Source organism: Garra rufa, chromosome 3, assembly GCF_049309525.1.
Source record: "Garra rufa chromosome 3, GarRuf1.0, whole genome shotgun sequence".
In the NCBI taxonomy this organism is placed as follows: Eukaryota; Metazoa; Chordata; class Actinopteri; order Cypriniformes; family Cyprinidae; genus Garra; species Garra rufa.
The window spans coordinates 47381239-47397674 of NC_133363.1; the positions used below are offsets into that span (position 1 = coordinate 47381239).

Consider the following 16436-nt stretch of genomic DNA (forward strand, 5'->3'; position numbering starts at 1 on the left):
ATCTTAAATGCATAGGTCACTCAAAAATGAAAAATTCTGACATGATTTACTCATCCTCATGTCATTTCAAAGCTGACTGACTTTCTTCTGTGATGCAAAGTAATATATTTTGAAAAAGATTTTTTTTTTTTCAAGTGCGTAACATGGAAGTTCTTTAGAAAATCTTCTCTTGCGTTCTGCAGAACTAAGAATTTTCATTTTCTGCATTAACTAACCTTTAAGTGTTATAAACATGAATGTCAAAATTATTTTTGATCCACTTAAAATGTTGACTACTATATTATAAACAATAGAACTAACGTACATTTCGCATTATAACAAATGACTGCACAGGGCACCAATGACGACTGTTTTTACACTTTACTGCGTGATCTAATCCTTGTTTAACATTGGCTTAACAATATTTAATTCAAATAACCACCTAATATTTAATATTGGGCCATTTCGTTATGACAGAAATTCTACAGCCACTGCAATTTCTTGATATGTGAATATATGTTGGTAAGTGAAATTTTATGTACTGTAATGTAACAGGCTACTGCTAACAAGCGGCTAACCACGTCCCTTTAGTGGCTTTGTAGAACGCGTTCACTATTTGGGCACATCTCTAGTCAAAACAGTAGCAGTGAAATATGTCTATATATAGGGTGTACCAAAAAGAGATTGTACTCTTCAGAGTACTCCAGAGAGAGTTCTCTCATTCAAATAGAATTCACCCTGCACTGAACTCTGAACAGAGGGAAATCTAAGTTTAAAAATGAACAATGACCACTTACGATTGGTCCACTCTGCCACAACTGAGTGGCTCATATAATTACATTAGGAGAAGCAGAGACCTACATGATTAAGACCGTACAGAAGTCTCAAGAGGGCTTCAGAGGATTTCAGCAGAGCAGAAGCTCCAGCCCGAAGTATTCTGACAACCGAAACTCGGTTAAAAAAGGTACAAACATCTCTGTCTAAATTAAAACAAACACAGACCGCAAGATGCAACGAGTTCATGAGATTAAGGTTCCACCTTTTCTACCTCAATGACAATATTAAATTGATAGAGTTTCTCCCACTGGGTGTGTACAAAACAAGTCGCTACAGGACACTGCTAATCTCTAATTGCAAAGTGAACATGCTGAGGGAACTCCATGCATGTCCAAAATGCATGAGGGAGGTTGGGGTCAGTGGGTGGTCAAGATGGCGATGGCTGCGGTGGCCGATACACTCTGCCTCTAAGCTGAACCCCACTCGGGTCATTGTTCTGTTATCAGTCCTTTTCGCTCTGTTAGCAAGCCACATCAGGGACAAGTGAAAACAGCCCTCTTCCTGAGGCCGCAACGTCTGAGGAGCCATAGTCTGGGGAAGACTTGGCCTCAAACTTACCTTCCTGTCCTCTTCAGACAAGGAAGAGTTATCTCGGGGGTTATGGAGTGGTGAAGCGGTCATAGAGACCTGAGGAAAGTGGCTAAATCCCACAGAATGCAAAACAGTCTCATTTCTGAAACATCTAAAGATTTCAAATGGTGGCGTAAGTGAACCTTAGAAAAACCTGGTTCACTTAAATCTTAGTGAAATTGGATGACAAAAGTATTACACAAAGTAAACCAAAAAAGTCAAATATTAAATGTAAAAACTGTATAATATAATAATCAATTTATAATAAATGCATAAACATAAATAAGTAAATATATAGAACAAATGAACATAAATAAATACATATATTCAGAGAACAGTTGATTTGGCACGTCCCTCTGTATACTCTCTGTGACCTTCTGGTTGACTTGTTTTGACACTTATTTTAATAGAGTTACAGACTGTAATTCATGGACATTTGACAGCGTTTACGTTAGCCTAGGGGAAGAGGTGGCCTCACTTTCAACTTCCTGTCCATTCAGAAAAGAGAATTATTGCCAGGTCAAAATGACAACAAAACAGTCACAAGCCCTTTCGGGCCAACGCAGGACAGATCAACTAAGAATGAGTGTTAATAAATAAATAAACAATATCTATATCAATAATGTCTTGCAGGTGGAAGATGAACTCATTCTCACTGTTCATTTCTCCACACAATCCGTTTAAAGGAGTTACTGGTGGTAATTAATAACTGTTAGACTGAAAAACTTGGCACTGGCCTGGGGAAGACATGACCTCCCTTTTACCTTCCTGTGGATTCCGACAAGGTAAAAGTTATTGCTGGGGCAGCAGTGTGACTGAACGGTCAGAGCTAAGAGCTGGTAGCAAGAATCTAAAACAGTCTGCAGAGTGCAGGGAGAGCCGAGAGGAACACAGAACAGAAAAAAGAATGAGGTTGAAATATTTACGAGAAGTTTTAACATTCTTAAAGGAATAGTTCATGCAAAAATGAAATTTCTGACATTATTTAATCACCTTCATGTTGTTCCAAACCTGTATGAGTTTCTTTCTTATGTTGAACATAAAAACAGATATTTTGAAGAATACTGGTTGATGGTTCTAATTGACTTTAATCAATCAATCAATTTCTTTCCCTATATGGAAGTCAACATATCTTCTTTTGTGTTCAACATAAGGAGGAAACATATACAAACTTATGAGGGTGAGTATATGATGACAATATTTACATTTTTTTTGTGAATTATTCCTTTAAATAAACATGCAGTCAATGTACAATGTCAACATACTCACACTGACATAAAATACAATTATTCTGAGGTAAATATGCAAGAAAAAGAACAATTAAGAAGTACACAACAGATTTGTGTCTTCACATTACAGGAAAAATCTAATATTGAGACATTAATCAGAAGTGAAAGTAAAGATTTTACATTGTTACAAAAGATTTGTATTTTAAATAAATTAACTATTCATTACATAACGTATCATGGCTTTTATAAAAGTATTAGGCCGCACAACTGTTTTCAACTTTAATAATAAGAAGAAATGTTTCTTGAGCATCAAATAAGCATTTGGTTTTACTTTTTTCTGAGTTTTGATCAAATGAATGACTTACAAATACAAACAAACTTTTTTTTATCAGGAAATTGGAATTTAAACACTTCTAGAAGTTGAAACAACTCTTTTTAAACATCTGTCTTTAAAGGTTTTGTAATTTAGTATAGAAAAATCACTGCCTATGGAGAAAACATGGGATTTTTACTTCCGGAACTTGACTATTGTGCTCTATTCCGAAATGCATTACATTACATTTACATTTAGACAAATAGCAGACACTTTTATCCAAAGCGACTTACAAAAGAGGACAATGGAAGCAATTAATTAATTTTTTTAAGAAAACAAGCAGTAAGTAAATTAATAGAGACAGAATACAACAAGAACAAAGAAGCTAGTGTTAGATTTTTTTAGAATAGAGAGTGCTAGAGTTAGAGGGTCAAATGAAGATGGAAGAGATGCGTTTTTAGCTGATTCTTGAAGATGGCTAAGGACTCAGCCGTTCGGATTGAGTTGGGCAGGACATTCCACCAGAAGGGTACATTTAATGTGAAAGTCTGTGAAAGTGATGGGCACATAATGTGCCATTGTGGGATGGCACAATAATGCGCCATTCACTTGCAGAATGCAAGCTTCTAGAGAGCACACAAGTCTGAAGTAATGAATTTAGGTAAAGGGGTGTAGAACCAGTGGTGGTTTTGTAGGCTAACATGAATGCCTTGAATTTTATGCAAACAGCTATTGGTAGCCAGTGCAAATTGATGAAGAGAGGTGTGACATGCATTATTTTCGGCTTCTTAAAAATTAATCTTGCAGCCGCATTCTGGATTAATTATAAAGGTTTGATAGAACTGGCTGGGAGACCTGCCAAAATAGCATTGCAAATGTGCAGCCTGGACAGAACAAGAGCTTGAACAATTCACAAAGTTGTGAAGCATATTCCGAAAGAAAGGGCCTGATCTTCCTGATGTTGAATAAAGCAAATCTGCAGGAGCGGGCAGTTTTAGCAATGTGGTCTGAGAAAGTCAGCTGATCTAAATGCGCTAAATAGGATAAAATGCTGTGGAATACTGAAATATGAAAAGGAAATTCAAAGCAGCTTTATTACCAGCATGACACACAACGTCTTTTGTTGAGGCGTTTTCCAGAAATCATATTTGTGTCAAGGGTGTCTCATCGTTCACGTTTATAAGAAAAGATCCTTTTAAGGCTTACAGGAAATGGACAAATCAAAACGACTCTTACAGCTGCTGTAGGAAAATGAAGATGGAATGTGGATCTGCGCGTGTTTGTGCGTATGGTGTGGTGGCAGACAATAAACCAGCATTACAGAACTCCTACCCCTTTCACAGGGCATGAATAACGATATAATCTGATAAAAGGCTTTTTTGGTGATGGCATGGTGCTGTCTCTATGGACGTGAACTCTGATAGCCCTCAAGATCAGGGTCACCAAAAGGCTACAGACTGAATACTGCTTACTCATGATCACCACAGCCTGAAGACAAACAGATAAACAGCTGCCAAAGAAAGAGAAAGAGAGAGTGAGAGAGGGAGAAAAACAAAACAAAATGAAACTAAGGGTCAGGTTGGTGCTTGTTATCCCAATGGAATTCACCAAATCCTATTTACCTTACTTAATGGCAAACAAATTGGCATTTGTAAATGGCCTACAACACATTATGCTTTCCGGTAAGAAGGTGATGAGGGTTGAGATGGAGGTTATTAAAGAGGCAAGACCGGTAAAACGACCTCTCCGTCAAGTCTTTAAGTAGAAATTCACAGAGGGAGGAGTAGAGCGACAAAATAAGGAAAGAAAAATAGAAGTAAAAGAGAGAGACAGAGAAAAAGAGAAAAGGGGAAAATAACACCAGGCTCTCTTTTCTGTACCCCCGTGCTCTCCCGTCAGGGCATAGCCACTGGCGCGGGACTGATCTGAATGGAAGGTGAAGTGGTACGGGGTGAGGGGCTCAGACGTTAGATCCTGCCTGACTCCCTGACTGGACCAAAGCCAAGGTTACTGGAGGGTCAGCTCCCCCCACTTTCCAGCATGCATAACATGCATGACACACACAGACTTAGTGCTTTACCATACAAGCCCCCCTCAGCCTGCCAATACTAACTGAGCCTGTATGAGACGGAGAGGGAAAAAGAGCGAGACAGATAGCACGTCAGGCTTATCATCCGCTGGCTCCGAGGGAATGCGAGCAGGGTCGGCCGGAGGCCACTCGACTGGCCCACCCCCTACTCGCTTGCTCTCTCTCCCTTGGACGGAAAGACAGGCGGAAGGCTGGAGAAAGTGATTACACCTGGTCTGGTTCTGGCTGTTAACTAGAGGAAGGTCAGCCAGCGTGCGCCAGGGCCAGGATGAGTTCACTGTCCAAAACGTCACATTCATGTATCTTCCCACTCGCTCCCCCGTTCTCTTTCCTCATCACTTAGAGTTGTCAGCTGTGCGCTCTAAATAATGCAATGAGTGAAGTTTGCAGTTAGTATGAGTAAACACAGCTATTTGTGCATGTTAAAAAGATGAATATGCACAACAGTGTTGCTATGTGCACAAAAGCAGTGTTTAAAAAAGGAAAAACAAAAAGCAAAGGCATTGCTTTCAAAAGACTAAGATGTTATGTTTATTGAGATGTTCCAAATGTGCCGCTTTCTAAGTTATAATCTGTCTATCTCTTGGAAAACACAACCTCTGAATAGCTGCAGGGTCACCAATTCTCAAAATTCTAAAATATTTAATTCTTAACAGGGTGTTTCAATAATAATCAAAAATGAATGATAATCATTAATTAAAACAAACATATACTTGTCTCCACCTGCAGTTAACAATTAAAACTTAGTATTTGTACTCCAATTATCATCTCCTTTACAGCCAGAAGTTCGACACACATGACCATACAATCCATCCAAACTGACTAATACAAGGCTCATAGAGTGTAAGTTACCAGAACCGAGGGTCAGAACTGAGAGAAAACCACAGATATGTGGGTCCCATAAATGACCCCTATATCCACACCCACCCACACACTCACTCACTCACAAAAACAATCTATTCTACACATATGAAAAGTGGTGGAGCTCCAGTCCAGCTGTTGGACAACAGGAAAATCTGTTTTGAACTGGAGTAGTTAGAAGCAATGCAACCTAAAGGAATAGTCATTAATCACTCTTATGTTGTTCCAGACCGGTATGACTTTCCATGGAACGCAGTTTTTGTCCATACAATAAAAGTCAATGAGGTCTAAAACGTTCAGGCACCAAAAAAGGCAAATGTACCAGGAAACTATTTTATATGACTCAACTGGCATATTCTTCTAAAGCAACACAATCACTTGGCATGATGAACAGACTGATATTTAAATCATTGTTTACTTCTAGATTACATAAAAGCATTGATGAACGCACGCAACACAAACCTCAAACATCAACAAATGTCTAATCTCATTTGTTGCTGCATGTCAAGTGGCCAAACATCTTCAAGCTTGTTGCCATATTTAATGTAGTCTGCGTATACACGTGTTGACCAATGTTTTGTTTTGAGAGTAAAGAGGTATGTCGTTTCAAACCCATAAGACCTTTGTTCATCTTCGGAGCACAAATTAAGATATGACAGCAACGCAAGTACCACATTGATCCAAGGCCCAGAAAGGTAGTAAGAACATTGTTTAAAAATTACATGTGACATCAGTGGTCTAACCGTAATTTGATAAAGCTACGAGAATACTTTTTGTGACCAAAGAAGACTAAATAACCTTAACAACAATTTATTATCTTCTGTGTCAGTCTTGAATGCGTATTTACTTGAGCAGGTTGAACCACTGATTTTACATGGACTATTTATCAATGTCTGTACTACCTTACTGTACCTCTCTGATTTGTGTTCTGAAGATGAATAAAGATGAATAAAGAAATTAAAACAGATTTTTTTTTTTGGGGGGGGGGGGGGGGGGGGACTATCATCTTTAATGTCCTTTTTGGACCTTGAAGAGTCTGGATCCTGTGTTGCCATATTTAATGTTGTCTGCGTATACATAACAATGTTGTTCCAAACCTCTTCGTAAGACTAATTAAGATATTCTTAAGGGTGAGTAATTAATGACAGAATTCCCATTTTTTGAGTGAACTATCATCTTTAATGTCCTTTTTGGACCTTGAAGAGTCTGGATCCTGTTGACTTTCCTAATTTGAAATATGAAGAAAGAAAGTCATACAGGTTTGGGGAGTGAATGAAGGGTGATGTATATTTTTAAGATTCCTAGATCGTTTACATCATCCACTGCGTTTTTATACACAAGAGAGCAATACAGAAAAGGGTAAGCTGGAGAAGCAGGAATTGGTTGACAGTTTGTGTTCATGCTGGAATGAGAGAGAAGATGCATGTCAGTGTCATCCTCATAGGGCTGAATGGGACCCTGCCGCAAAGAGAGATGTCAACCCCCTGCTCAGAGAATATCTGCTCCCTCACTGACTCCATACAAGCAGGGCAGCTCATCCGTCTGACCCCTGGAGACCTGTGACAGCGCCTCAAACAGGCCTTTCACTGACACACACCAGCACGCCATTGAGAAGGAGCAGGGGGGATGGATTTAAGCGTGACACACTCACTGGGCATTGAGAGGAAGCAAATGGGGGACGATTAAACTGTGACACCTGTCACTGGCTTGTTTAGGCAGACTATGGAGAAATGGTCTGAGGAGAGCACTGCCTGTGTCGTTTCCTATTCTTTCTCCTTCCTACATTTCCACTCGTCCTCATTCGTTTTTACTTATTTTCCATAAGCAAAGACAGGAAAATCTAGGAGAGCTGGTTTGCTTGTACAATCGAAGTTCTGTGGCAGTCTTCGCTCTTTCAAACTTTCTATCTCTCCCTGAAGGAGCCACACAAAGAGCTGATCTGTGGGAGGCTGTAGCCGAGCGGGGTGAGGAGAAGAGCACAGCCCATATGGTTTCATCCTCAATCTCTCTTTCCTGCGCACCTTCGCTGCCGTCTGTCTGACCTCAGCTACTGAACCAGGCAGGTTAGGGTTCAGGGAGACTGCGGTTGACTGAGAGGCTCCATTAAAAACACAAACACACACTCAGACACTGGTTCATCCTACTGACATCACCGAAAGGGAATGTGGGACAGAGGTGGTCTTAAAATCTCCCACCACCCCTAAAGGTGGAAAATAACCTTGCAGATCAGTTCCATGTTCACACAGTCATTGAACTGTCAGTGGATGAAAGGAAATTGATTGGAAATCTTATTAACTGTGAAATGGATTGGCTTTACCGAACAAATGATTTTATTTTTATCTTAATTTAGGCCTTTCTGTCTCTTTTGTAGTGGAAGGAGGACAGAAAATTGGATTCAAATCATCTACATGTGCACCATAGCCTAAAGAGTTTAATTATGTTCAAAAAATAATGTGTTAGAGCTCACAATATGTGACCATGGACCGCAAAACCAGTCAAATGGGTTTTTATTAATACTGTAAATCATCTGAATAAATAAGCTTTCCATTGATGTATTGTTTGTTAGGATAGGGCAATATTTGGCCGAGATACAACTATTTGAAAATCTGGAATCTGAGGGTGCAAAAAATCGAAATATTGAGAAAATCGCCTTTAAAGTTGTCCAAATGAAGTTCTTAACAATGCACATTACTAATCAAAAATGAAGTTTTGATATATTTACGATAGGAAATTTACAAAATATCTTCATGGAACATAATCTTTACTTAGTGACCTAATGATTTTTAGCATAAAAGAAAAATCGATAATTTTGACCCATACAATGTATTATTGGCTATTGCTACAAATATATCCGTGCTACTTAAGGTTTTGTTGTCCAGGGTCACATATAAGCAAAGGGACAGTTGTCCACCACCATGCCGTTCCAAACCTCTGAGCTTTTTTCCCCATATAATAAAAGTCAGTGGGGTCCAATATTGGTTTGAATTCTTCATATTTAACTACATAAAAAACACTGCATAGATATTGTGTGCATGACAGTTGCAAAAAGTTTGACACTTTACTGCAGTGATTTACTTTCCCAAAGGCACACACTTGACAGGGAAATACCAGCAATTTTGGAAACAGCTGGAAATCCCACATCTAGCTAGATTTCAGTTTCATTTTCCAAAGCAACATTTATTTGCACTATAAGCTCACTCATCTATTAGCCAGTATTTCCACTTCTTCAATAATGATCACATTATGTGTTGACATTAATCAATGTTCAGTGGCAGCTTGCTTTCATTTTGACGTTTCAAACTGCAGGGTCATAGCCTTTCGCTTTTACTTAACTAGAAACTGTTAGTTGAAAATCATGTCATGTATAGATCCATTTTTCCCCAAAGCCTGCACGCTGGGACATGCTGAGCAGCAACTGCCTGAAACTAAATGACACATTGATACTGTAAGCGTCAATGTTCTTTGAATGGGACACTCCCGTTAGTCATTTCTCTGAACCCTGCTCTGAACTTCCTTCAATACCACAAACAATATAAAGATTCATTACTGTCACAAATCAGGGAAAAACAAAAAAGATGACGAGAGTGTACAAAAACTAATATTACACTACAACAGGGAAGATGCACTACCATTAAAAATCTGGGGTCAGTTTTTTTTTTCTTTTAAAGAAATAAACACTTTTATTCAGTAAGTTTGCATTCAATTGATCAAAAGTGACAGTAAAGACTTTTATATTGTTACACTTTCTATTTATCAATAAATCCTGAAGAAATGTCACTTTCAACAATATATAAAGCAGCACAACTTTTTTTAAACATTTATAAAAACAATAAATGTTTCTTGAGCCGCAAATCAGCTTATTAAAGATTTTCAAAGGATGTGACACTGAAGACTGAAGCAATGACTTGAATATTTAGCTTTGCCATCACAGGAATAAAAAATAAAAAAAACATTTTAAATTATATTAAAACAGGAATCAGTTATTTTGAATTGAAATAATATTTCAGTTTTACGGTTTTTACTAAACTTTTGATCAAATAATTGAGCTTTATTCAATCTTACTGACCACAAACTTTTGAAGTATATATACTTGAACACACACTGGGCAATATTCAGACCTCAGTAGTACCTTGGTGCCGGTAATAATTAAATTTTACATATTTTTCATATTTCTAAGAAAATCAGCTATTGGATACACAAATAAGAACTTCAACTTGAAGTTAGAAAAGGAGAGCAAAATTGCTCGTTTTGTTACGAGAAGTCTTTATAACTGAGGGAACATTCTCCAGATTCCCTGACTCTCCAGAGGAGGTTGCTGACTGAGAAATGGGAGCAAGCAGCAAATTTCCTTAAACCGCAGTGAACTCCTTTCAGAGGGGGGCTTCAACTTTCTGGCCCGCCAACATGTCCCCGCCTTGCACCCTGTTGCCGGAACAACATTTTTTCACTATGGGTCACTAACGGACTCAGAGTTTGTTTAGCGATTACCAAGCACACACACACACAAAAATGAAGAAATATAAACAGACTCCAAAATAACCCTGAGAGTATTAAATCTTTGGATGGTGCCAGAACATTGTAAGGATTACATTTCAATCATTCGTTTCTGTACAAGAATCAAACCACGCTTAAACCAACATAACCAACTTTGACAGCAAAATTTCACCTCAGAGCACAGTGTTATCACAATCACAGAAGAAAAGTGATGACAGAGAAAAAGAAAGGAGGGAATGAGGAAAGGAGAGGAAATCAGACACAGCTGCAGCTGGACATCTAGTTAGAATCGTATGGACGCTAAGAAGGTGCAGAGAGGATTCAGAAGGACACAAGCATAAGCCTCTAGTGGTGTCACTGGTGTTAGGCTTTCACCGCCAAGGACTAAAAGAAAGGAATGGAAGGGGTTAGAGAGGGGAAAAGCATTTTACATTGAATCCTTTTAACAACGTTCCAGGAATTCTAGGATAATGCCTGTGGACAGGCCACAGGAATGCTTAGCAGCCTCATGGTTCCCAAATTCACGGGACCAGGAAAACGTTCCCCCGCCCCCTCTGCTCTTCTATGCAGTGCCCCAGAATGGATCATGAAGGATGGGGAGGAGAGACACCACCGTAGGGGATGTAAATACCTTCAACAATCAACCTTTATGGCACAAATGGATGCTGGGAGCAAAGGCATTCCATCTCAACTTCGGAAATGCCCTGCGGCTTTTATCCACCTGTACCAGAGCACCAAATTACCATGAGCCCTAAAGATTCACAAACCAAGAACTGACATGAGAATGCCTTTTAAAATTTCAATTTAGTTAGAGAATTTGTAATAAATATGAATGCAGAATAGCAATTTGAATTCAAATGTAAGTAGAATAAGAATAAATCTAAACTAATAGAACTAAATTTAGAACATCCTTCAAGTTTAAAGGTTATATGGAGAGATGGAGATTGATCGATCGATCAGTCGATAGATAGATAGACTCTCAAATCTAACAAATCTATTTAAATCACCACCTCATACTGAATAAAACTTCTGTGAATCCACGAGGCCCTCTGCATCAACCGAGGCCTGGCTGCTGGCTCTTTCCACCCCCACCCCTTGGAGCTGAGAGGAATTTGGGAAGGCAGAAGATCCAGGGCAAGAGTTGAGGCATGCGGCAGCCCCGAGAACGTGCGCTGCTGGGGGGCCAGCCTCACCACAGAGGCCAGCAGGCCTCCCACACCAAGGCCAGCCAAGGGTTCCCATCGCCACAAAGCTTTCCTAATATAATCTTCTAATATAAGACTCCTAAATATAGAACTGCAGCCTGCCGCGTGCCATTTATAATACCTACTTCTGATTCCTCACAGTCGATTTATTATTTGTTGTTTTTTTCTTGTAAAATGACTCTTGCTAAAATAAACTTTGACCTTCACATTCTTCACATTTCGAAATTACAAGAAAGCCGTGTTCACAGTGTCTTGGATTGACAGTCGATTGTGTCTTTAAGGATGTCATTTATATTCTGTACTGCTTCAAGCAAGTTATCTTGCTCTCTGATTACAAAATACCTCTCTTTTTATTTGTATAATAATATATATGAAGGTAGTCATACATATGTCCGTTTTGCTATGACAGATGAACGCACTCTCAAATTTCAGCCGTGGCATCTGAAAATTTCGGGTAGGCATTTCGGTTGAAGACTCAACCAAACACAAATGTATTTAGCACTCCAAAGAGAAGTATCCCCCTGCTGTGTGTACATGGCTGACGAATTAAGTCGTTCATCACGTCAGTCCTCCATCCATCCTCTTACTCTTCACCATCTAAAGCGCTTTGAAGCAGAGTCTGGACGTTCTTCTTTTCTTTTTGTATTCTTGTCTTTTCAGATAGGAGAGTGAATCCAGGTTCCAGCCTCTCACCAAAATCCCCTCCCAGAGCTTCCGGACCTTTTCGTTGTCTATCTCCATAAGGATTGACCCGCAGCCCCATCCCAGGACCCGGGAGACCGGGACACAAACAGGCCCTTCAGGTTGATTTATCGGGCGTATTCAGGGCCAGGCACGCAGGGGGACAGAGCGGTTCTGACGTCTCTGATCACCAGAACAACCCCTTGAAAAAGCCACCTCTTGAGAGAAGACTGCACCTCTACCGACTTCCATCGGATGCTATTGAAATTATAATAACAATAACAGTATTAATAATAAAAGATATCTTTGTAGAGAGTCATGCATCATGACAGCTCAAAAGCAAAACATGACATTAAAAAAAGCAAAATGGCCATTTTGTTCATTCTTTTCTTCAGCATCCTCTTTTCTCCTCTCTTTAAAAAAAACAAAACAAAGCAAAACCACACAAGCGCCTTCATGGTGAAGTCAGGTTTAAAAAAAAAAAAAAAAAACTAAAAAAAAAAAAACTAAATGGAAAACAAGTGGCACTGCATCATGATGGCAGGCGGGACAAAACGGAATTGTTTTAGTGGAAGAAAGAGCTATCCGTCACTGTCTGTCAGCTCATTCATCCAGTACTCCCTGAGCATCCAGCCCATCCGTCATCCCCTCTCAGTCTCTGACACCCGCCCAGGTTGGCCACTTCGGCAACGAGGGAGGGGGTCCCAAATATGGACCCTTATAACCCCACTATTATTGTTTCCCATCCTCTCTAGATCTCGGAATTCACGAACACACGCTACATTCTTCTTACCAGCCTTTTTTCAAACTTTCATTTGACGCGCAAAAAAACTGTAGTTATGTTTGATACAACTGATGCACAAGCAGATATAATTATTTTATATTTTTTTAGGTTGTTGCCAATTTTATTATTTTTAGGACAAACAGTTAAGAGGGTAGAACATATGAAACAAACAGCAAGAGAAGTGGGACTTTAATTTGAACTTGCATCTCTTACTTGTGCATTACTGCGTTTCTAGAACTAGGGAACAAAACTGATTAAATGCATTGCAATAGTTTCTTTAACAATTCTGAATTGATTCATAAGTTTAGTTAGATGCACAAACACGAACTCTATCACTTGACATGAGCAGCCAAGCAGCACTGTACACGAAAGCCACAATGTTGAAAAAGAATAACTGTTCCGTATAAAGAATATTATAATTTAATATTATAATAAGAATAGAACTAAGCTTTTGTTTGAAACTCGTTCATTCTGAATTTAAAGGGCCACATAATATGTTATTAAAATAAAATCAATGGGAAAAAGTTTATAATTTTTCATGATGAATAATGTCCTACAAAGGCAACAAGCAGTAGCTAGACCAAACAAAAAGAGGTGGTTTTAGTGTGGGTTTTGTAGTTACTGCAATTGTCTCTAAATTGGAACATGGTTGAACCAAACCTAGGAGATCTGGTCATAATTTCTGCCAAATTGTCATGTTGCTGTGTTTTGCCTTCGCATGACAGAATAATCAATAATCGTTTTTGGAAAGACAATAATCATTTCTGGAAAAAGGCTCCCTGAGGCAGAATAGAATTATGAGGTGCTTTACATATGCCCACACCATTCATGCTCTGGAGTATGCATGCTAGGCTATGACATATTGAATAGTCAAATCAACAAAATCTATTCTGCACTATCAAAATGTCCTTGAAACGTAAATAATGGGATGAGAGAATAATGCCTTGGGCTGTTGCCTTTCTGGTTGCAACATCACCTTGATGTTCTTCTCAGTGTGTTTCAGTTTGTGTTTTTCAAGCCGGAGCCAGGCCAATGTTTCCTATAAATGGCTCCAGCTCTGCAATGTTCAAGAGTGCAGAGGTGCAAATGGGATAAGATGACCCATAAAGAACCATCTAAAAAAATTCCTTACCTTAAACCGAACAGGAGGTCTTGAGGCCACCTCCGAACCACAATGGCAAACACAAAACCACCAAGGTGAATATCAGGCCAGGCCTTGGGACCACAGATATGAATACAAACACACACAGGCTCACACATTGTGGAAAGAAACCTTGAAACAAAACTAAGGCTAGCGTGGAGGTTTAGGGGGTTGGGTTTGGCGGTAGAGGGGAAAATAAGAGAAAGAAGGGGGGGATGTTAAGGGGTAAACAGGGGAAAACAGAAGAAAGGGGAAAGAAGAATGAAAGAAAAGAAAAAGGAGTGGAAAAAAACAAAGACCTACTTGTCTCAAGTCGATGAAGGCGAGCAGCAGAGTGTCCCCCTGGAAGCCAGGCACCGGGCCGGCCCTGGCAAACCCTGTGGGAAAGAGAGAGGGATAAAGAGAGCAGGGAATTCGCCATGGAGCGGGAGATTGGCAGACGGATGACAGCCGGGACAAGGGGAGGACAGGGGGAGGTTCAGTGGGGGCGGGGGAGGTAAAATGGAAGGGGGCTTTGAAGGTTTTGGGGGTGCTGGCAGAGGGGGTGGAGGGTTAGTTGGGTGGTTCAGGGCAGAGTCATGTCTCTTGGTCTGCCACCGGCTTTGTGCGGCCCATTCGGGAAAAAAATCATCATCAAACTCTCATTAATTCTCCCCCGACGTCCATCTGACAAGCCAGATAGAGGGGATGTGTGGGGACGAGGGGGCTGCCTTTACCCCGTAACCCAAAACCTGACGCCGATTCCCATGAGGCCGCTCTCCCAGACCAGTGGCGTGGTACTGAGCGAAGGGGCCGACAAAACTTGTGAAAAGCCAATAGGCTGGGGGTGTGTGGGGACCGCAGGAGTTGTAGAGGTTTCTGAGGGCCAATGGACCTTTCTGTGCCTTTGGACGGGAACCCGTAAACAAGCGGCTTCGCCATTCTGAAAAACGGAACATTTGACACGCGGGGACAAAACAAGCCGGGGCCAGGAGAAATCCCTTTCACCTCGTGATGCTGCGTGCCTTTCTTGCCTCTCACGCAAATTACACGCCTGCCATCTTTATTTCTGACCCCCGCAAACGCTGAGCCAGCGACTGCTTACCCTCGCGCTTTTGTTGCCACGTCTCGGTCCGAGACTCTGTCGATTTCGCGAACTTCCCTGCTCGCCTTTTTACAGGAGAGAGACCCGCGGCAAAGGCGGCATGGTTCACGTGACGCGTGTCAGTGCACATCTCATCAAGATTCAGGAACAGGGACCTCTAGGCTTTCACCTCACTCCCACATACCAGCATAAAGCCCTGTTAGCGACTACTCTAAGAAACCTCTCAAGGAATAAGAAGGGACAAGCTGTCAAGACCTTTATGCTCCCCAAAATCGGCTGAACTGAACAGGAAGCAACTCATGACGCTCTCTCCCTTTGAATGCTCCATCGCCTGCTTGTGGTGTCGTACAGGTCAAAGAGGCACAGCAGACATGGGAGAGGCCAGTCTCAGTTTAACAGAGCCTCTTGTGGGCTCGAGATAAAACTGCAGTGCTATAATGACTGATAAAATTTAATTACGAAAAGAATTTTTTTTGATTTTAACGCATTCTAGTATATCGCTTAAAGTCAGAGATTGCGGTAACACCTTAGAATAAAGTCCAGTTCCTTGGTTGTTGCACTGGGTATAATTAACAATATCATTAACAATAGTTCAATTAAACACTACAAATACTAAAGTAATGCTTACTGAACCACAAACTCTATATATTCTTGTATTTTTGTTAGGGGTACAATAGCTAGTGACTTAGGCCTCAAAGGGATATGTTTGCACCCCTAAAAGTTTCATAATTGATGTGCACCATTTAGGGGTACCTTCAACACTACAGATGTTGACTGTTATGGCTTTTTTTCTTCTAAAACTGTTTCCAGACTTCAATACATTCAAAACGCAGCAGCCAGAAAACCTGCGCTTTACGGTTTACCCATATTTAACATTTTTTAGGTCAACATGCTTATGATCAAGCATTTTACACATTTTTGGGGCCTGTATACGAACAAGCTTTATAGAAAGATCCTTATCGTTTCTTGGCTTCATTGTGTCTTCGTATCCCACACGTCCAAACTGTGGATAGATTTAACCACAGACATATCATCTGTGCATTCAAGTGGTCACATCTTTAAGAAGTTATGTTAGTTCTTTATTATTTCCTAAGACCCAACCTTGAAACGTACAGAAACCGTAAACACAGTGACTTCATTCACCAAGACTGTGCATGTGAGTATGGGGG

The 16436-nt window shown here is 40.2% G+C and overlaps 1 protein-coding gene across 1 annotated transcript in view; it reads right to left on the minus strand.

Moving 5' to 3' along the window:
* Nucleotides 1–16436, minus strand: part of exoc6b (exocyst complex component 6B) — a 114680-nt gene that overhangs the window by 17251 nt on the left and 80993 nt on the right. The window contains exon 20 of the mRNA XM_073836269.1: nt 14487–14560. Within this exon, the coding sequence (XP_073692370.1) occupies nt 14487–14560 (74 nt within the window). The remainder of the gene's footprint in view (nt 1–14486; nt 14561–16436) is intronic.